The 23,732-nt window shown below is 42.0% G+C and overlaps 1 protein-coding gene across 1 annotated transcript in view; it reads left to right on the forward strand.

Moving 5' to 3' along the window:
• LOC144689194 (bactericidal permeability-increasing protein-like) overlaps positions 1-19,759 on the forward strand; it is a 59,347-nt gene extending 39,588 nt beyond the window's left edge. The window contains exons 10-16 of the mRNA XM_078556310.1: positions 247-306; positions 3,384-3,551; positions 7,484-7,551; positions 9,040-9,082; positions 9,367-9,430; positions 11,927-12,003; positions 18,317-19,759. Coding sequence (XP_078412436.1) covers positions 247-306; positions 3,384-3,551; positions 7,484-7,551; positions 9,040-9,082; positions 9,367-9,430; positions 11,927-12,003; positions 18,317-18,358 — 522 coding nt within the window. The 3' untranslated portion in view covers positions 18,359-19,759. The remainder of the gene's footprint in view (positions 1-246; positions 307-3,383; positions 3,552-7,483; positions 7,552-9,039; positions 9,083-9,366; positions 9,431-11,926; positions 12,004-18,316) is intronic.
• The last annotated feature ends 3,973 nt before the right edge of the window (positions 19,760-23,732 follow it).

A 23,732-nucleotide genomic window follows, 5' to 3' on the forward strand; every position in this document is an offset into this window, starting at 1 on the left:
ACGCAACATCTATCTCATACATGTAAATAATGTGCCAAGAACACCTCAATGTTGTGTCACTTCACTTGTTCTTAACCCACTGTACAAATCAAGTGTTAAAAATGCATCTCATCCATCAGGATGATTGATAACTAAAACATCAGGGTCAGAATCCTAATTAAGTTGCATAACAGGAAGAATTCCTCATCAATTCTCATACAGTATCCATACCTCATCCAGATGTTGCATTTTTCCATCTCATTTCAGATTCCAAAGGACATACCAGTTCGTCTCAACACATCCAGTCTGAAAATTTTGATACCCAAGGTACTAATTAACATTTTGATTTCCGTGACCAGTAATGTAAAATATTTGGGTTTGCATCTATTCAAATGATACTAATGCATATTAACATTTTTTTAGATGTAAGAATCTTTTGTAAACTACAAGTGCACATTCTGCACTTTCCAAGCACATATTTTTGCACTTTTTAAAGTTGTTTATTCTTCATTTTGTGAAGGCAGCTGTTTTCTCCCTCATTCCTCCCTCACATATGGAAAATTCGCAAAAGCTGGCAACCTAAAATTATAAACATAGGCAGTGTCTCTCGCCATCGTTTTCCAATACACTGCTTCAGCTTTCAAACATCTTTCTTCCATGTTCAGGACTGCACCATAGTTAAACTGATCGCTGCATAATCTCTAAAACACCATCATTTACTACTGAGCTGAAATCAATTGATTAACATTTGACTTTGCTGGAAATCAATTTGTCAGTATTTCAGAAATTTAACACTCTTGTTATAAAACCACGTTTTATAACAAAAATGACTTTAATTTCTGACTAAACTGAACCACAAGGTAAGTTTTAAAAAGACTGACAACAGTATTTTAAAGTGACCTAAGCAGCAGTTCTCAAAGTGGCCGAACATTTACATAACTTCAGCCTGCAAATTACAAAGCCAACAGAAAGGAGTCACGCTGCCTGGATGTAGTCCACCAGGAAAATCAGCTTAAATGAGTGTGAATGGCTCATCCGCTGAGCTACTCTCAGACATCCAGGCATAATCTGTTTATTCAGATGCGTGTGGACCAGCTGTTAAACTCAATCATTTTGGACAATGGTCCCCGGCTGAATATGGGGCTCTGATGACCATTTAATTTAATCACTGTAAACAATGGACCTAGAATGAGAGTTCCCCAGCTTGCTATGACCATATTTAGTAACTGGCTAGTTTGTGAATGGAGGTTAACCCTTTGTGTTAAAAAGACACATCAGAATTTTACGATGGGTCCGTAAAATGCAGTGAGCTATTCTAAACTCCATTGACTTTGGCGTGACTGTAAAATTCCGCCCACTGCTTTCCTAGAGTCAGAGTCAGACAGACCATGTGTGGATAACAGCAAGAAGAGAACTCGTGGTCTCTCTCTCTCTCTCTCTCTCTCTCTCCAGCCATTCTGCATGTGTGTACCCTGCTTATTTCTAACCAGTCAAAGGCCGCAGGCAGCATCTTCAACGTAAACCAAACAGCTGCTGTCTTCAGAGGAAAAGACATAGATTGCCCATCAAGACTTTGAATGGTCTGTGCGCAGGTTCTGGAAAAATCACCGAACCTGGCCTGAAACCATCAACCGACAATATCCGTATGTGATTGAATTTTTTTTGGACACGCTGAAACAATTTAACCTACCCTCCCTCCTTGTAACCTACTTCTGCGTAGTAATATTCTTTACCCCTCTCTTCATCTCACACCAATACACACACTTATTTGCTTGAATGTTTTTATGCATTGATAAGTCTCTGGGATACATGTGTGAGTGTGAGTTGAAGCATTCGTATTTTTTTTAATATTGGGTGTTAAGGACAATAAACACTATTTCCTTTTGTTTTAAAACTTACAGGGAAATCTGTCTGTGTGTCTTTACAGTCACAGCACTTAAACAGTTAAATATTCGCTAAATTGACAAGCAATTTCTTTTAAAACACCTATTGTAGTTAACCGAGAGGCAAAAGAGGGGAGGCATTCTACCATTCCTCACCTAGCCATAGCGTTATAAACGTTATTCTAAATGAACGTTAAAAGCCAACAATTTGTAGAATAGAAAGGGTGGTAGCAGCCTGGCTCAGTTTGTGGCATTTTTACCTATGAAACATAATTAAGAGCTCAAACCCCATTCAAAATTGGAGCACATGATTTAGTTGGGGGATGTTGCATCAGTGGAGGTACAATCGTTTGGATAAGACTGCTACTGAATACAATGGCTTAAGTGGCCATTAAGGAATTCTATTCAAAGAGCAGGAGTTCTCCCAATAACCTCAGCTAATACCACCAAGATTAGATTAATTGGCCATTCATCTCACTGTTGTTTGTGGGAAATTGATGGGGCCAATTCTATTACCTGAAGCTATAATAACATCAAAATGGTGTTAATAGCCTTACCAGGAAGCTGATGGCCTTTTTCGGCTTGAACCGGTCAATGCATGTGTCGTGCACACTGTGTCCAGTTCCCCGATGGAGACCGAGAAGCCCAGCCAAAGTAATTTTGGAAATAATTTTATGCAATGCAGAAGAAAAGGGGTGTTCCTCCAGGCCCAAAGAAATAATCTTGGTTGTTGACTCTCCAGGGCCTCCATCCTCCATGATCTTGAACACCCCTCCCATCCCCCACACTTAACTCACTGGTGGCTGGGGAAACCCAATATTGGGAGGCCTCGATCCAGTTAGCTGCATTGGCATGCTCAGTTAACAGTTCACAGCTTGCTAGTCTCATATTAATAAAGCAACTTCATCAAAATCATGGCCACCTTTTCACTGTGGGCACAGGCAATTGGCTAGCATGCACTTCTGGTTGGTCACCCAAAATTTAACACCGTTAGAAGCTGTCATGTCCACCTACTTAGCAGCAACGATTGTGTTTAATTGTATGTGACACACTTTGGAATGCTTTTTGAGAAATATAACATACTATGCCAATCTCGCTTCTTTCTTTCCTGCTTTGGAATGCAATCCTGCGCAAGGTTAAATTCTTGAGATTGTCTTATTGGCTTTTTTATAAATGGTTGCACATTAGATCTGATTTGCTTCTCCTAAGATATGCTTAACAGCAACCAATCCGAAGATAACACCCACCATCAACCATGCCGTTTATAGGTCAATTATAGGAAAAACAGGCCATTATCAATAATTCATTATTATGCATTTTTTGCACAAAAGTGCAATACCTGCAACATCAATGTGCAGACAGTGTGAAGCTGGAACTGTCTGAGAAATATTAAAAAGGGAAGAAGGTACCTTAATTTGCTCTTCTATACTTTCCTTTGAGATGCTGAACAAATAGATATTGAAATAAATTCTACCAATGTTGCTTGTTAACCCACTGTAAGATGAATTTGGCACCTTCCAGGTTGCAACACAGTACCCCAACCTGCTGATGAAAATTATGATGAGTGCTTCGAAGCAACCGGTTGTGAGGCTTGTTCCGGGGAAACTCACAGCTGATGTATTTACTACAGCTGAAGTATTCGCAATCCTTCCGAACAAATCCTTAGCGGAACTATTTGTGCTGGGTGTTGTAAGTATTGTCATATTTACTCAATCTTCTTATTAAAAGAAAAATAAATAACAGAACAGAAAATTGAAAGAAACAATTATAGTGATAAATCAAGCTTTTTATGCAGATACATGTTTGTAGAGACACGTCTTTCATTTCTGATTTGGAGCCCCTTTGAAACCAAAATACACCAGCTAAGTGTATTTTACTTTCCTTGTAGTTTTGAGGCATGATTTTTATTTTACAGAAAATCTTAATACATTTGAAGCATAAAAATAATTTTGGGATAGGACTAACCACTTTTTTGTTCATGCTAATAGCCATTGCCTGGTTTGACCACATTACAATCTACCAGGCCTAACACTCCCAAAATAACCCACTACTCCAGGGTTATCCTAAATATCAAGAATAACCTCAGGCTCCTTTTCACGGCTATTAATTACCTCTTTAACATTTTTTTTCTTCTGCTTTCTCACCCTTGCCTCTAACAGGAAGTGTCAGAAGCTCCCAAACTCATTGGCCTGGATCATCCCCTCAGTTGAGAACCATGAGCCATGCCATTTCCTATCTTTGCATTCCCAAGCACAAGTCACAGTCTCCCACTCCCACAGTATTTTCCCCTCCATGAGATCTGGTTCAGGCCTATTGCCTTCCTAGGTAGACTTGAGGCAGTGATGGAAGGTGGCGAGGCAGGCTGGTTAGATGGCTCGCCTCCATTTACTGGCACACCATCCCAATTCAACTCAGGGTTGTTAGTCCCTTCAGCCTCCACATCTCACCACCCCTCACCACCATGCCCCCTTTATACTCCCCATGCCCCCTCATTCCATGCACCCTCCCTGCCCCATGCCCCTTCCAAGTGCACTCATATCCCCTCCCTACCCCTAAGCCCTCTCCACACCCATGTACCTTCCATACCCTTCCATTACTCCCATGCCACTTTCATGCCCCCCATGCACCCTTAATATCAATTGTCCCAGTACAGAACCAATGAGTCATTGGCAAGTCTGGCAAGTTTTTGAAATGCTCCTGAAACAGGCACAATAAGGCTTTGAAAATCCCCTTGGAAAAAAACTGTTCCACTTACAACCTCATAAAACTGTCAATCAACCAGCTGGGGCCTACTCGTTGGAATGCCCTCCCACCTCACCCCCTCTAAGTCCTCCCTTAAGTGCTTTCTTAAAACCTACCTCTGTGACAAAGCTTTATATCTCTCTTCCTTGGTTTGACATCTATTTTCTCTTTTGGCTTTGTGAAGCAGCTTAGGATGGCTTTCTACTTTAAGGGCGCTATATTGGTACAGATTGTTGATGTTATCATTACCATTAATGGTTGGGATTTGTTGAAACTTTACCTGGGTGAAGGGACAATCTTACCGTATGAATACAGTAGCAAAATCAGTGGATACAATAAGTCAGATAAGGTGAATAATTGTGCTGGCATTTCTCAAGGAATTTTCTTGTGCCTTAATTTCGTATGTTCTGTTAGTTTCACAATACTACCAGATGTTTCAAAATGAAACATTCAATAATTAGTTGGTTACTTCTTGTTTGTTAATCTCTTTTGGATTTCCCATAAATACCTCAAGAGAAAATGTTAATAGATGAAGGAAGGCAAACTAATTAAAGTGGCCCTATAAGTGGTTCCTAAAGTCTGGTGAAATATCTGGAAGAATTCATTTGTGCCATTAATGAAAATAATAAACATCATAGGCTAATTCTATTTGAATGTCCTTACAAAATGTAAATCTAACCAATATTTCCTCTCTCTGCAAGTGCAGTATGCATATAGGAGAAATAGTAAACTGTATCAAAATGATCACAGATAGTAACCTCTCCCTACCCTAGTGCAGTTTTAATTTGCAGATGCCTGTTTATTGGAAAATATCCCTGCTTATTTTACTTCAAAAATTTTACTTTGATAACAGTCGTCTAAAAGTGTAAACTTGTCTGAACTAAATTAAGTCCAGCTTAGTAATTAGTCACCTACAGTGATTAAACCAACTTCTCCTTTTGCTTCAATCTATTCCATTACTCCAAAGTTTTGGATTTCTATTTTAAATCACTGTCACAAGACAAATTTTAGGAGAGCTTGAGCCTTTAGCATTGTCATTTTAGCTTTATCAGTGGCCTTTACACCTCATATTTTGCAAATGAAATACAGGTAGCTCTAAAGGAGAGTCACACAGACTCAAAACGTTTATTAACACATTCTGCTATCCTACTTTTATGCCACTATCAGCACCTTCTTTGGTCTTTACCACTGCCATTAACACTCTCTTTGTCTTGTGTACATGACACCTTTGTCAATCTCTCCTGAGCTCCCACCTATCCCTGACCTTCTATTTTGCTCCACCTGCTCCACCCCCCCTTAAGCAAAATAAAATCCATCACATTTCTACCTCTCTTTAGCTCTGAAGCAGAGTCATATGGTCTCGAAACATTAACTCTGTTTCTCACCCACGATTTTCCACCCATAGTGGTTGACAGGGCCCTCAACCATGTCCAGCCCACCTCCCGCGTATCCGCCCTCACACCTTCTTCTCCCTCCCAGAACTGTGATAGGGTCCCCCTTGTCCTCACTTATCACCCCACCAGCCTCCGCATTCAAAGGATCATCCTCCGCCATTTCCGCTAACTCCAGCATGATGCCACCACCAAACACATCTTCCCTTCACCCCCCCCGGCGGTATTCCACAGGGATCGTTCCCTCCAGGACACCCTGGTCCACTCCTCCATCACCCCCTACACCTCAACCCCCTCCCACGGCACCTTCCCATGCAACTGCAGAAGGTGCAACACCTGCCCCTTTACTTCCCCTCTCCTCACTGTCCAAGGGCCTAAACACTCCTTTCAAGTGAAGCAGCATTTCACTTGCACTTCCCTCAATTTAGTCTACTGCATTCGCTGCTCCCAATGCGGTTTCCTCTACATTGGAGAGACCAAACGCAGACTGGATGACCGCTTTGCGGAACACCTTCGGTCTGTCCGCAAGCAGGACCCAGAGTTCCCTGTCGCTTCAACACTCCACCCTGCTCTCATGCCCACATGTCCGTCCTTGGCCTGCTGCATTGTTCCAGTGAGGCTCAACGCAAACTGGAGGAACAGCATCTCATCTTCCAACTAGGCACTTTACAGCCTTCCGAAGTGAATATTGAGTTCAACAATTTTAGATCATAAACTCTCTCCTCCATCCCCACCCCTTTTCCGATCCCCCTTTTTTCCAATAATTTATATATATTTTTCTTTTCCCACCTATTTCCATTATTTTTATGTGTATTTCCATCCATTGTTTTATCCCTACCTTTTAGCCTATTTTGATCCCTTGCCCCCACCCCACCCCCTCTAGGGCTATCTGTACCTTGCTCATCCTGCTTTCTACCCTTTATGTCACCAATTAACACATTCCTTAGATAATATCACCACCTTCAACACCTCTTTGTCCTTTTGTCTATGACATCTTTTGGCAATCTCCACCTATCACTGGCTCTCTATCCAGCTCTACCTGTCCCACCACCCACCCCCCCTTAAACCAGCTTATATTTCACTTATTTTCTATTTTTCCTTAGTTCTGTTGAAGAGTCATACGGACTCGAAACGTTAACTGTGTTCCTCTCCGCAGATGCTGTCAGACCTGCTGAGTTTTTCCAGATATTTTTATTTTTGTTTTGGATTTCCAGCATCCACAGTTTTTTGCTTTTTACTCTGTTTCTCTCTCTGCTGATGCTGCCAGATCTGCTGAGTTTTTCCAGCATCTTCTGTTTTTATTTCAGCAAAGCTTGGCCCTTTCTTTAAATAATTTATTTGTAGGATCATAGGTATCAGCCAGAGTCTAGTGCAGTAAAAATGCCTTTGTTCAATACAGAAAGGTAAAGTTAGGGAATTAAAATTGTTTTTCTTGTGAGCAGAAGTCATATGTTAATATTGCTATAACGAATTGTATGTTGATCACAGACAGTCAGTGTGCGTGGACAAATGTTCATTTCAAACATGAAACTCTGTGGATCAGTGTCTTTGAACAGGTAAAAATTAAATAAGAATAAAATATTTTATTTCTTTCTAAGTAATTCCCAGCTTTTTAGGCCACAAACTACAGTACTTGGTTCCAGGCAGAAAATGCTAGTGACAATTGACAAACAGCAATGCTATAAGTTCTTACCCTGCTCCAATGCCTCAGAGTGGTACAACATATATATATATATATATATATAAAACTTCAAAGGCACATCTGTTTTTAAAATAAGCTGCATTTCAATGTATCTGTATGAATAGAATCTTCATAGCAAAGATGTGTCTGCAGTTTTTACCAGGTGTATGGTGAGCAAGAGATGATATTAATTATTCCCCCGTGTTGGTTCTCTCAATCACAAGAGAAATTCTCCACAAATCTTATTTGTTGATTATAAATTGCTTAAAGTAATAAACTGGCACATCTCAGGGATTGTTTTTCAGGGTGTTTTTTAATTCATTCTTGGAATATGGACTTTGCTAGCAAGGCTAACATTTATTACCCATCCTTAGTTGCCCTTGAGATGGTGGTGAGCCATTTTCTTGAATTGCTGCAGTCCACATGATGGAGGTATTGCCGCAGCACTGTTAGGTAGGGCATTCCAAGATTTCGACCAAACAACAATGAAGATAGTGATATAGATCCAAGTCAGCATGGCTGGTCAACTGGCTTGACCATGATGGAAGAATGTGGATATGCCAAGCCATGAGGCTACAGATTGTAGGAGTTCAGTATTCATCTGATGCTGATAGCCCAAAGAGCCTTAATATTGCCCAGCTGTGAGCTGCTAAAACAGTTCTTAAACTATCCCAATTTTCATGTAATCGTACCACACAACATAGTGGAGGGTGGCTTGAGTGTGAAGGTGGAGCTTGGTCTCCACAACAACTCTTCAGTGGTCACTTTTTGGCAATGCTGTCGGGTTTGTGAGGAAGAGGACAAGCTGGGCAATCTCTCAAGTTGGTTTTCTCACCACCTACCATAACCCAGGTCTTCAAGATTGCTTCAAGTCTAGTAATGTAACCACTATGCTACCGTATCCTAATGATGTTGGGTGGGAAGATGCGGTACAGCTCATCTGTGTCATAAAGATGGAATTGTGACTAAACAGTTTATAACAGTGAGGTTCCGTTGCCATGATCTCCAGACACCATAACCTACTCCCTACATTCTCCTACCGCTCCATCAATTCCTGCAGGGAAAAAGTGAGCAGGAAACCTATCTCTAGGATGTTTTCAATGCAGCTACAGAAGAGGCCTCCTTGTAGGAACGCGTTGCACTTCAAATGAGGGCTTTTGTCCCCAGAAGTCCAGTTGAGATTTCTTAGCTTCACCATGTAGAACACCAATAACCAACCATTTCACTGCACAAGGTGTCAAGAGTCCCAGTATGATTTGCCAAGGAAATCCCTTTTTTGTTGCAATTCATCCATTTATGTGACTTCTGTGGTTTATCCATATAAAACTGAATCATTAAAAAAGCTTTCTAACTTTTAAATTAGAGTGGACCTGGCTGTGGAAGAATCTAAAGTGGGGCAAATCCCAGTAAGTCCTATTTTCTTCTTTTATGTCCATAGACACTTTAAACTGTCTGTGTTAATAACTGCTTGTTAATTCTTCACAATAAAATGTAATTGCTGCAAAGTACAGCTTTTTTTTACACAGAAATGCTCACTGCTAGGAGCAACTCCTGATTTTACTAGTCATTCTAGAGCTGACAGTTGCTCACTCTTGAGAGAACAAATTTGCTCTGGAGCTTAAAAAACTTACCACAGTCAAAATGTTGTGTAAAATTAATTTTCACAATAATTGCTTTTATCATATCAAAGACAGAGACAATGGAAATTATGCTGAAGTTGGGGTTACAGAAGATGATGATTCCAAAGATAAACGGTAGGGCTGCCTAAAGGTAAACCAACTGTTGCAGTTGTACAGTATAATGTCACATTGCAGACTATTTTATTCATTCAAGTAGTCCACCGTCTCTGCTGTCATATGTGTGCAGGAGCATTAGTAGTTATTAATGAGCAACTTAGATACCAAATATGAGAGAAATTTCAGGATGGGGATGGGATATTGAATTTTAAAACACTATCAAATTTGCTGCAGTGTTGTTCATGTGAGCCTGAGGTTAGCCTGTTACAAGGGCTGGGAGTAGGGTGGGGAAAGTCGACATATTTCGACTGCAAGAATTTGGAAAGCTTTAGCAAATGATCTTCTCAGAAACCATCATATAGTTTTTGCATGGTTCTGAGATAATAAATAAATAGGAGCTGAAATGCTCCCTGCAAGCTACTCATAAGCAGCTAAACAGGGTAGATGCAGAAAGGATGCTTCCACTGGCTGGGGGGGTGGGTCTAGAACCAGGGGACACAGTCTCAGAATAAGGGACAGGCCATTTAGGTTTGAAATGAGGACGGATTTCTTCACTCAGAAGATGTGAATTGTTGGAATTCTTTACCCCAGAGGGCTGCGGAAGCTCAATCACTGAGCATGTTCAGGACAGAGATCGATAGATTTCTAGATACTAATGACATCAAGGGTTATGGAGATAATGTGGGAAAATGGCGTTGAGGTAGATGATCAGCCAGGATCTAATTGAATGGCACAGCAGGCTTGATGGGCTGAATGGCCTACTCCTCCTATGTTCATAGCTGCTCCTCTTTCTGACACTGTGAAATTTGGAAGAGTTAGCAATGGAGGCCACAGGCGGACACACCAGCAATAAGACCCCTCCCATCCCTTTCCCCACACTGTCAGACTTTTTAGGCCACAGTATATTTTTTTAGCCATTTAACTGCTACAAGTTGGTAAATTAAGTATCACAGCTACAAAATATCTCTGCACCAGTTATGGAGAAGCAGCTTTTATTTTCATTTATTTGTTCTTGAGATTTTAGCATTGCTGGTCAGGTCATATTTATTGCCCTTCCCTGGTAGCTGTGAGAAAGTGCTGGTGGGCCTACTCCTTGAACTGCTGCATTCCTTGTGGTAATGATATACTCACAATGATGTAGGTGGACAATTCCAGGATATTAGCCCAGTGACAGTGAAATGACTACATATGTCCTAGTCAGGGTGGTTTTGTCAGTAGGAGAGCAACTTGGAGATGATAGTTTTCAAATGTCATTTCTCAATTGTTTCCATTGATCCCCTGTCTTAGTTACAGGTGGCGGCCAAGAGGACCCCCACAGAAATCTTACCTATAGAGACCTTACATGCCACAACATTGGATATCCCCACTCCCACATTAATATTAAAATGGAACTGCTACACTTTGTTAGGTGGATGCTCCTTGTGTATATACCCCTTGCTTCCCAAAATACATGCAATGTGTAAAGTGGGTAGAGATCTGGGGTAATAAGTTTTCCAAATTTACCCCTGCCCTAAAATCAGCGTTTCCAATTGGAAAAATCGAGGCTGGCGTCTCCCAATTCCTCTCTTCCATACATCCCATTCTGAGAAAATGGCAGCCTTGCAAAGCCTACCATGAGAGACATGAGAAACACAAAGCCACTAAAGCATCATGGTATCATGCTGTACAGAACCTTAGGAAACTGTGTGGGTCACATTAAAGCCAGTGTCCTTACTCAAATAATTCTTCAAGTATCCTTTAACAATTTGTCAACTGCATTAGCTCCTTTGAACCACATCCAAAATATTTAAATTGAGATTGTTTCATTTTCTAAGATCCTATTATGTACTGTGACTTTAGCAGTATAATCAATTAGTAAGTGGTTGCTAATCCCAGTATAATTACAAGATTGATAAAATACAGTATTGAATTGTAAATGGTACATATATTTAAACTATTTCCTAACGAGTAAAGTGTGTCAGTACTTTGTGGGAACTAATTTTAATACTTTGGCCTCACATTTTAGCCAACGCATTGTGGCACTAATTTATACATAGGGGTGAATTTAAACTGCCAAAAACAGGATGGGTTAGGGTTGAATCAGATGTAAAAAATTTTTAGAGAGTCTCAAACCTGCTCCCCTCTGGGTTTAACTTCTTCACAAGAGGCACATTGGCAATTTAAGTATTATAATGAGGCTGCCCTTACAGGTTTAACCCTGGTCAGCTGAGTTTCCCAGGTCTCAAGAAATCCAGCGGCTGAAGAGAGAAAGTGTTGCTACAACATTGCTTGTGGACCTGAAGAGGCTTACTGCCAGGACTGAACCCCTAACACAGTCAGACTCCCCCCACTCCTGCGCCATCCATAGATACTCCCCTCCACTCTCAATGTGGGAATAGCACCTTCTGCCCTCACTCCCACTCATCAAAGGAGCAAACAATTTTATAAAAATCTATCTTTTTAACAACAAAATCCATTACCTAATAATATCAAACATATTTCTTCCTCTTGTTTCTTATTCTAAATGTTTCCTAGCAATCCTGAAAAGGGGATTCACCATACCAACCTTGGACAAGGTATCGCTGATTAATCCAGTCCTTAAAATTGAACAGGTAACAGATTCACATTTATAGTGTTCTAAGGAAAGAGAAGCTGCTGATTGTTCTTTGCTCCCATTTACTCAAGCTAAAGACTTAATTGTGCAAATTAGCATGTAAATGTACAATATTAACTTTTTGTCCATGACAATGCTGTTGTAATGATGGTGAAACTTCACCATCACTACAACTATGAAGCTGACAGTAGCTTCTGGCATCCACACAGACAATGGGCAGGATCGTTCCAGGTTTGCACAAAGTGCGGTAGCAGGCAGGAAAAAAGTTGTTTTACCCACCGGCTGCATTGGCAGGTTTTCATGCTGTATTGTCCCATTCACGCCTCATTAATTATGCAGCCACAGGAAACACAGCGTCACACTGGTGGGCGGCCTCCAATTAGCCTACCAGGCTGTTACCTCACCGCTTCCTCATGCAGGGCACCATGCTTAAACAGCAGCCACGCGAACACTTCTCAATGCTTGCAGCCCAGGAGGGCACTGGTTAAGATATGGTCCCAAAAGCCAAGAAGAGTGCAGCCCCTGATTCAGTGACGCATCCCTGGGAGGCCTTCTGGATGCTGTGAAGGCCCACCATGATGTCCTCTATCCCTGCCCCGGCCGCAGGAGGCCCATCGGTATCACCACTCTGGCTTGGGAGGCGGTGGCAAAGATGGTCAGTGCCAATGCTGCACACAAGAGGTCGACCATCCAGTGCAGAAAAAGGATGAATAATCTTATGTGCTGCCATTGTAAGGCAACCATTTTATCACACGAAACTCCCACACTCACAAGGCCATCACACACTCACTGGCATCTCACTCACAATTACGCATTGCGAGGAGCAGAACTATTAACAATATCAGCTATCGTGGGACCCAGTAGGGAAGTTGAATAGTCAACAGTTTGGTTGGAATAGGATTGTAAGCAGAAGGAGATAAGCCTAAAGGACCAGATAAGCTGAGAGAGCATTACAAGAGATGGGATGGGATCAAAAGGAAGGCGTGCATTCAGGACTAGCAGGGAAATTTTATGAAAATTTGTCCCAAGGGCAAAGGGAAGGGCGGAAAGCAGCAAAGGCAGCTGGACAGATGGTCTCAATCTTTATGACAAACAAGTTCATGAGCTCCTCATACCTACAGTTGGTGTTGAGGGTAGAGAAGGCGGGGAAGCTGGTCTAAGAAGACAGTTTATGTAGAGAAAAGAAGACAGGGGTTATCTTTGCAATCCAGGATAATCTTGGAATTGTGTCTGATGAGGTTTTAAGTGGTCTAGCCAGATCTGGCGATGAATGGTTGTACCATTTTTTTTAACCAAAAATCTTAAAGCCTGTGGCCCTTGGACTTGAGGGAGCAGAGAGAAAGGGTACATGGGGGGAATGCTTTGGGGGAGAAAGTGTAATTATTTTAGTGGGGACAAAGGTCATAAAAGTGGTGGAGAGTGTTAGGATCTCTGTAGAGATGATAGCTTTTAAAAAGATATTTGTATTTCCACTAACTGACAGGAAGGATCATTCAACAAGATTTCAAATTTTAAGACATTTACTGTAATTAACAAACTAAAGGCTACAGTGTGTAAACACTATTTCAGTTGGCAACTTATACTCTAAAGTGCAGAAAGATTCCCCCATTTGACTTTTAAAATGGCCAAACCTCTCCTCGGTTATAGTTTATCCTGTCTCTTAAGTGAACACTTCATTCTCTAGGAACCAGTCCAAAGCTATTCTCAGCTCCCAATGGCTTGCTTCCCTTTTCCTTTCCCAGCCGGAAAACTTCTGTTGCACCTGCTCTGAGGAGGGCTATGATGATGATATTTGCCTAAGATAAAAGAAAAACAGGAGGCACTGTGTGTAGGTTGAAGCAGCAAAACAAATGATACTGTTGCTACATTATTACAGCCATTGCAGCCTTGGTTCAAACATGGACAAAAGAACTGAACTCCAGAAGTGAGATGAAGGTGACTGCTGCCCTTGACGTCAGACAGCATTTGACCTAGTGTGGCAAAACTGAGTCAATGGGAACCAGGAGGAAACCTCTCCACTGGTTATACTAGCACAAAGGAAGATGGTTGTGGTTGTTAGGGGTCAATCATCTCAGTTCCAGTACGTCACTGCAGGAGTTTCTCAGGGTCCTAGGCCCAATCATCTTCAGTTGCTTCATCAATGACCTTCCTTCCATCATAAGCTCAGAAGTGGGGATGTTCGCTAACGATTGTACAATGGGCAGCACCATTTGTGACTCCTCAGATACTGAAGCAGTCCATGTTCAAATGCTGGACAATATCCAGGTTTGGGCTGACAAGTGGCAAATAACATTTGCACCACACAAGGGCCAGGCAATGAGCATGTCCAACAAGAGAGAATCTAACCATCACCCCTTGTCATTCAATGGTATTACTATCACTAAATCCCCCACTATCAACATCCTGGGGGTTACAATTGACCACAAACTGAACTGGACTAGCCATATAAATACTGTGGCTGCAAGAGCAGGTCAGAGGCTAGAAAACCTGCAGCGAGTAACTCACCTCCTGACTCCCGAAAGTCTGTCCACCATCTACAGGGCACAAGTCAGAAGTGTGACGGAATACTCCCCACTTGCCTGGATGAGTGCAACTCCAACAACACTCAAGAAGCTTGACATCATCCAGGACAAAGCAGCCCGCTTGATTGGCACCCCATCCACAAACATTCACTCCTTCCACCACCACGCACAGTGGCAGCAGTATGTACCATCTACAAGATGCACTGCAGGAATTCACCAGGGCTCCTTAGGCAGCACCTTCAGAAACCACAGCCACTGCCATCTAGAAGGACAAGGGCAAGAGACACATGGGAACACCACCACTTGGAAGTTCACCACCCACTTACCATCCTGACTTGGAAACATTTCGCTGTTCCTTCACTGTTGCTGGGTCAAAATCCTGGGACTCCCTCCCTAAAAGCACTATGGGTGTACCTACACCACATGGATTGCAGTGGTTCAAGAAGGCAGCTCACCACCACCACCTTCTCAAGGGCAATTAGGGATGGGCAATAAATGTTGGCCCAACCAGCGACGCCCACATCCCATGAATGAATAAAAAAAACTTCAGGGCACAGTATATCCAGACAGAGAAGCTTTATTAAGGGAAAAGGTGCCATTACCCCTCAACCATGTCTCTGTCAAGGCCATGATGTCAATGTGACAATAAGCTCATGAATGACCAGGGCTAAATCACAAGGAAACACACATTCTGGAGCAAGGTGAGGAGAGTCCATTGGAACTGAGGAATGAGCGAGATGGGATTGAAGTTGCTAAGATTGGACCCCGGCTGGTGTGCAGGTCAGGAAGAGCATAGTGAGAATAGGAAGAAGATAATTGGGGCTGCTGCTTGTTCAAAGGTAGTGATTAGTACCTTGGTAGGCCTTTTTGTGAATGCCGAGAGAGTCACGAAGGGAATTGTAGGATTATTTAAGACAGGAGTCAAACCTGGGACAGTGGCATGAAAGTAGGAGAGATGAAGAGTACTGAAGAAATGAACAAGGTAGATTATCAGAGGTTAGAAAAAGGAAAGGAGACTTGATGGTAAAGACAATAGGGAAAAGGGAGTGAAGAGGCAAAATATAAGTGATGGACTTGGATTTGTTTGCAAAAACAGTAACATTAAAAATTAAATTGTGTTTAAAATATAATTCTGCCTGAGATCACCACTTGAAAGAGTTTTAAGATAAAATTCTAATGTAAAGTGTAATTAATCTTAATTATTTTTGTATTAGTCAATAGTTTGTGAATTTCTAAGCTGTCATATGACCTTTATGTGTCTGAATATTTGCATAATGAGTGTGCCTCATCCATAAATAATCAAAAAGCAATATAAATAAAATTGTGCATATTTTTTGTTTCAAAGTACAGCATATGATTCGAAATTGAAATCAACGTTTTCTTGTATTTTAAAAACACATTGAAAGAATTTGCATCTAAGGTATTTTAGAAAAAAAAACAAGAATCCTCATATACGTGAATAGTAGATTCCTTTGCATTTAAGTACAAACAGAGATACAGCACATTCAATAAGTATCAGCACTGAATGAAGCCAGTTTAGTGTTAGTACTAGTCTTATGCAAGACATTCAATAGAAAGGCCTGATTCCCCAACTGGGGCCATGATGACTCACCCAGTGCTCCCTGTAAGTGTTGTTTCTTGCTGTGAACGCTCCCTTGAGGAATCATCCCTGTCATTTTATAGCCTAATCCATCTGTTTTGTTGGAGGGTTATTGCCGATGGTGATGGAGCTGATTTTATGAATCCACACCGTTTGGCGAGCAGCATCATCCTTGATTTTACTGCCTTCATGTGCGATCAATATGTGAGGCCTTCTTCATGCTGTCAATTCTGATTGGATGCATTCCTGAAGGTTTCATCACATGACCTCTGTCCTCACATTTCACCATCAGATCTTCCATGATCTTGTTGAATGTCAGAACAGGCTGAAGGGGCCAAATGGCCCTATTTCATATGTTCTTATATTCTCATCAATCATCTAAAACACCCGTCTTTGTGGTTTACTCTCTTCCCCTACCAATTGGAAGGCAAACAGACTCTTCATTGGCCAATTGGCTAATCCTGACTGTTAAACTGCCTTTTTTCCAATCTCCAATATTTTTATAACTAATAAATGTAGATGTTCAAAGTAAATGAAAAGCAATCACTTTTTTTTAATAGCTATAGGAATTTTCTCCTAAGTTGCTCGCAACACTGTCATGGACGTGTCCCTGACATCTCCATGACAATGCTGGAGGACTGGCAACCCTAAGCTCCCTGCCAATAATATACATTCATAAAATCAACCTTCACATTTAGTTAAGATTGTGAAAAAGTGAATTTCAGAATGGAGAGTCAGGATATTGCTGGAAAAAGAGACATGCTATCGAAGCCTTTTGTCTTGCACTCATCAGGACAGCTCACAAGATAAACCAACAGTAAAGGGAACAACAATTTATACAGCATGAGAAGAGAATGCTGCTTGATTGGCAAGTGGATTCTGACTGGCAGAGGCATTGCCATGGAGAATGCAGTATGGAACAGTTAACTGTTGACAAGCTTTTGTTTCAAATTCAAACCAGGCGGGTGGACTCTGATTGGTCAAGGCATTGCTATAATGAACCAGGGAATGGCTGTTCCCCCAAGCTTTTGTTTAGTTGGCGTAATGCGTGGACATGCTCCTTCTGTCTACAAAGGAAAGGGCCCTGTGTATAAATATATGTGACTTCTGGCATGCGTAAGTGGGCCACACTGCGAGCCTGACTGATAATCATAAATTGGTTTTCAGTGTAATTCTTAGCACAATCAGAATTGTTTAGCAAGTGTTGGCCAATTGCAGAATCACATCGAATGTTGGACACTATGTTTTGAGTTTTGCAAGGATGGGCTGGTTAGGCACAGTCAGTATTTTGCCTGTTGTGAACAGCCAAAGGGACGTGCTGTCTGATGCAATCTGCCAGTCGTTGGAATGTACGGCCTGCATACCTGGCATCACACCGGCAGTGAAATTCAGACACCACGTTACTCATTTGTGTGGTAGGCAGAACGTCTTTTTGGCAGCATCCTGTTGGTGAAGAATACCACTTGTGTTGCTACTGCACAGTAACAGCATGCAATGGCTAGCTTCACCTGTTGCTCAAATTTTTGAGACGCCTTACCCTTCTAGTGCAATCTGAGGTAAACTGGACCCGAGCCATTTTCTCAATGTGCAAGCTTGATGCTGAAATACAGTGCATCAAAGCTATCCTGCGGGATAATGGCTGCCCTGATCAGAAATCATGTTTTGAAGCACGTCTCTTTTTTTCAGCAATACTCAAGTTCTGTACTACCAAACAACATTCATGTTAATTAAAGTGTATGCTGTATTTTGGATTATTTCTGAAAAAGGTTACATTTCACAAGAACCAAAACACTGCTGTTTAAAGAAGTAGGTGGTGAACTAATGCTCAGGAATGGTCCCATCCGCAATATAGCAAACAGTAAGTCCCCAGTTTCACTGTGGCTCTGAAAAATAGACTGCCATGATGGTAGTGACGAGCTTCCAAACACAGGGACTGGGAGGTATTCGGAAAGTGGTGCATGTCGCTCCCAGCAACTCCTAACAGCTGTTAAAAAATAATATCAGTAGAGACCTAGCAACAGTTTGCCCAGCCTAATCTTTCTGATTTTAAAAGTTGTGTGGGGGAACGAGGGGAAAAAGTAGACCACAACAGATAGTATCCTCAATGTCTACAACTGCATTTAGTATGTAACAGTGTGGGATATGAAAATGTAAACTCTAATCTAATTAATCATCTGTCTATCTTTCAGGGTTTAATTCTGATCACTACTGATATACAATACGGAAACTGAAAACAAATATACTTCAAAATGTAACACCAAACTGCTGAAAATCTATTGAATTAATCTGTCATTAACAGACAACATCTACATATATCTCATTGTACTCTTACATGCTTTATCTGAATGATAACACAAAATAACTTTGTACCATTGTGAAACTAGGACTAGAAATGTGTCTCCTTGTACTAATGATTAAAACTATTAATCAGAGCTTCCCTAAATATTTATCCATTAACCAACGCTACTAAAACAGGTTATCTGGTCTTTATCACTTTGCTGTTTGTGGGATGTTGTTGTGCTCTAATTGTTGCCATGTTTACTGTCATTATTCCAGTCTATTAGGAAAATGAAAGTTTCCTATTATAACTCCCTTATAGATTTTGCACTTCTCTATAATCATCTTCCGACTAGGCACTTTACAGCCTTCTGGACTGAATATTGAATTCAACAACTTTAGATCTTGAACTCCCTCGTCCATCCCCACCCCCTTTCCGTCTCTTCCCACTCCCTTTTGTTTTTTCCAATAATTTATATAGATTTTTCTTTTCCCACCTATTTCCATTATTTTTAAATCTATAACTGTAATGCCCTGTCAGTCTTTCCACCCCACCCCCACTAGAGCTGTACCTTGAGTGTCCTGCCATCCATTCTTAATTAGCACATTCTCTTAGATAATATCACCACCTTCAACACCTCTTTGTTCCTTTATCTGTGACATCTTTTGATTATCTGCTCCTATCACTGCTTGCTTGTCCCTACAACCACCACCCCACCCCCGCCAACTTCTCTCCCCCACACCTTAAACCAGCTTATATTTCACCCCTCTCCTATTTTTACTTAGTTCTGTTGAAGGGTCATGAGGACTCGAAACATCGACTCTTTTCTTCTCCGCCGATGCTGCCAGACCTGCTGAGTTTTTCCAGGTAATTCTGTTTTTGTAATGGATAAATATTGTCCTGTACAATCCTCCATTTTGAGTGGGCAAAGGGCTTTGGTTGAACGTTCCATTAAAAGATGATACCTCTGACAATGCAGCACTTATTCAGCACTCCAATGAAGTGTCTCCTGATTTTGTGCTCAGTTTTCTGGATTTGGACTTGTTACCCACTCAGGCGCACCTGGCAAAGAATAATACCAACTGTCTATCAGCAAAAATGACTATTGTCACTGCTGTAATCCCTTAAACTGCCACAGCAGCACTTTAATTTTCTGCTTCCAAGACTGTGAGCTCCAATGGGCAGCTATTCCATGCAGACAGGAACTCACAATGACTAACTAAATATATTCATCAAAAGGATAATTTGTCCTGTGTATTTCATGTACAAATAGTAAATTCTTTCAGACAATGCATGCTTACCATTAGCATGCAGACTACATTCTACATCCCAAACTAACTTGTTTCCCGTAATCAGGAAGGACAAGGGCAGCAGTCACATGGGAATTCCACATCCTGCAAGTTCCCCTCCAAGTCAAACACCATCTTGACTTGGAACTATATCCCCATTCTTTCACTGTCACTGGGTTAAAATCCTTGAACTCTCTCCCTAACTTCAGTATGGATGTTCATACACCACATGGAGTACAGCAAGGCACTCAACACCACCTTTTGCTTCTGCATTAGTTGTGTTGACATCACAGACTAATATTGGAATTCAGCCAATGTTTATATGAAGAGCGCTGACTAAAATGGGCCCAAGGCCTATTGGAGAAAGGCAACAAACGCTTGCCTTGCCAGCGATGCTCACATCCCATGAATGATTTTTAAAAATCACTAAAACACTCAGAAGTGCACCAACAAGCCTGGAAATCCCCATTTGCTGCTTCAAGTCTCCCACTCCAATCTGTGCCTCAGGTTGTGGACAAAATAAATTCACAATCCTCTTGGCTCATTGCAAACCTTCACATGTCAAAACTGTATCTGGCTTCCTAGGTTTTGATTTTTTTCACCTTTAATCTCCACAGACTTTGCGCGAGATAGCTCATCCCACACCTCTACTACCTCACCGAGCATCCTTTACTCATGTGAGCCAAGGACTGAGCATCTTCAGTTGGTTTAATCACAGGAGGTATCAAAGCTGAGCCTCATGCTGTCCACACTCAGGGTTAAATTTTCCCTTTGTCAAAGTGTGAGCACAGTGAACATCCTAACTCTCCATCAGTCACTGTTGAGGGAGAAGAGGATTGAGAAAGTTTAATTAACTCTGGAAAAACATTAACATGAGCGATCCTGAACCTTGCTAAAGCATCAGAGATTCTTGTCACTCTCAAGTTGCATGATGAAATAAAGTCAGCCAAGGTTCCTGCTCACAATCACTCCTTAGTGGTGTGTGTTTGAAAGAAATGATGGGTGAGGACAGAACAAAGTTTGACTGCAATTTTTTTGGATTAACAGCTGTCTGAGCTCACACTGGAAGATGGGCCACTGGTGCTACCTGTGCTAATGAAGCTGTGCCCATTCTTCCGCCCCGCCCCCCCCCCCCCCCCCCCCAGTAATAATCAGCATGTTCAGGAAAGGAGGGGGGCTGACAGAAACATTGAAACCAGGGAGAGAGCAAAAGAGCGCAGAAATCTCCGATTATTTTCATTCTGAAAACTTCAAAAACAATAGAAAAAGACATTCAGACATGTCCCCTCATGTGACAATGTCACATGAGCTGGGACATGTCAATGAATTTTAATAAAAAATTTTATTTGATTTATAAAGCCTTCATGAAACCTCATCCCGCCCTTAAAATGAGGTTTCATGATAAGTGCATAGGCCACCTGAGCTCTTCGCCTGCTTTTCAACCTTAATGGGCAGCCCTGTTAATTATTACAATTGGTATTTAAATGGCCTTAGTATCAGAAGATCGAAGACTGAAGATCGGAATGACACGTGGTGACATCGGGACACATGCCAGAAGAATCAGGCACAGGTTAAAGTCAGTCACCTTTAGACATAATGCTCATAATCCCGCTGGTGATAAGGTTCTGATAGAAGTAAGATGCTCTGATAATTTGGCTTCCAGTTTGTAAATGAAGGAGATTTGGTTCAACACTGCCTTGTTTCCTAACTCAGAATTTACTCCTATGCTAATTTTCAAAAGATGAGGAGTCAAACACATAGGTTGTGTATGTGTTGGCTTTTTTTTCATTCATTTGTGAAATGTGGTCATTGTCCACCCCTCATCCACATTGCTGTGGATCTGGAGTCACACAGAGGCCAGCCAAGAAGGGCAAATTTCCTTCTATAAAGTTTTATTAGTGAACCAGATGGGTTTTTTCATAGTTATTATTTAATTCCACCATCTGCTGTTGCGGGAATCGAACCTGAGTTCCCAGATCACTAGTCCAGCGACAATACCACTACACCATCACCTCCCTTAATTTCCTCATTCCAGTAATTGCCTCATTCCAGGTGGGTGGTGGGAGCTGCCTGGCGCCTCAAAAACAGGAACCAGAAAGATTTGGCAACGTGAGAGTTTAAATACTGAAAGTTCCAGGAAAAGCAAGTTAACTTGGACCAGGGATCGAGAACTGTGCAGCAGGTAAGTGTTAATGTATCGGGAGTGTTGTCAATTGCAGCAGACAGATCACAGTGGAGTCAAAGTGAGTAAACTCCGGAAGAGTGTCGGAAAGTTAGCACTGGGTGTAAATTACAACGCGACGACTTTTCAATCTTAATTTCCTGTTCGTCATTAATTTAAAAGTTAATTTCTAGTCTTAGATAGTGGGTTATTGGCACAAGGACATTTTGTATCACTCACTATGGATCCTTTGGTAATTTTAGCACAGACACGATGACGAATGAAACATTGACCCTTGCCTTGTGTAGAGCGGACGTCTGAAACGGAGACCTTTCTGTTTAAGTTAATTATCTTATAAAAGGCACGCAAAATATCAGGCAGTATAAGCATGGTTAATGTGTTCTCCTGAACTAGCTTATGGTCACCTAGAAGGCTCTGAGAGGATCTCTCCAGATTATTTTAACTGATTGGCAGTATTTTTTCTGCTGCCCCAGGAGACGTCATGACTGCGTTGGGGAAGGTTTTTTAATCCCAAGTTTTTAGACATTCTGACTGTGTGGGGGATTCGATGGTCTTTTCCTACTTCTCAATTTCGGCGTGACATCAGTCATCTCAATTTCTCTGCTCCTCTCACCCACTCTAACCTGTCTCTCTCTGAACTTGCTGCATTCCGTTCTCTCAGGTCCAACCCTGACATTGTCATCAAACCTGCTGACAAGGGTGGTTCTGTTGTTGTCTAGCGCACTGACCTCTACCTCACAGAGGCTGAGCGTCAACTCGCAGACACTTCCTCCTACCTCCCCCTGGACCATGAGCCCACCACTGAACATCAAGCCATTGTTTCCAGGACTGTTACTGACCTCATCTCCTCTGGAGATCTTCCTTCCACAGCTTCCAACCTGATAGTCTCCCAACCTCAGACGGCCCACTTCTACCTCCTACCCAAAATCCACAAACAGGACTGTCCCAGCAGACCAATCGTGTCAGCTTGTTCCTGCCCCATGGAACTCATTTCTTGCTATCTTGACTCCATTCTCTCTCCCCTTGTCCAGTCCCTTCCCACCTACATCCGTGATTCCTCTGACATCCTACATCATATCAACAATTTCCAGTTCCCTGGACCCAACCGCCTCCTCTTCACCATGAACGTCCAATCCCTCTATACCTCCATCCCCCACCAGGATGGTCTGATCGCTCTCCGTTTCTTCCTCGAACAGAGGCCCGAACAATCCCCATCCACCACTACTCTCCTCCGTCTGGCTGAACTTGTTCTCACACTGAACAATTTCTCCTTAAATTCCTCTCACTTCCTCCAAATAAAAGGTGTGGCTATGGGTACCCACATGGGCCCCAGTTATACCTGTCTCTTTATGGGGTATGTGGAACATTCCTTGTTCCAGTCCTACTCTGGCCCCCTCCCACAACTCTTTCTCCGGTACATCGATGATTGCTTCAGTGCTGCTTCATGCTCTCATCTGGACCTGGAAAAATTTATTAATTTTGCTTCCAATTTCCACCCCTCCATCATTTTCACATGGTCCATCTCTGACACTTCCCTTCCCTTCCTTGACCTCTCTGTCTCAATTTCTGGTGATAGACTGTCCATTAATATGAATTACAAGCCTACCAACTCCCACAGCTACCTCGACTACAGCTCCTCACACCCCGCTTCCTGTAAGGACTCCATCCCATTCTCTCAGTTTCTTCACCTCCGTCGCATCTGTTCTGATGATGCCACTTTCCAAAACAGTTCCTCTGACATGCCTTCCTTCTTCCTTAACCGAGGTTTTCCACCCACGGTGGTTGACAGGGCCCTCAACCGTGTCCGGCCCATCTCCCGCGCATCCGCCCTCACACCTTCCTCTCCCTCCCAGAAC

This window comes from Cetorhinus maximus, chromosome 13 (assembly GCF_964194155.1).
Source record: "Cetorhinus maximus chromosome 13, sCetMax3.hap1.1, whole genome shotgun sequence".
NCBI lineage: Eukaryota > Metazoa > Chordata > Chondrichthyes > Lamniformes > Cetorhinidae > Cetorhinus > Cetorhinus maximus.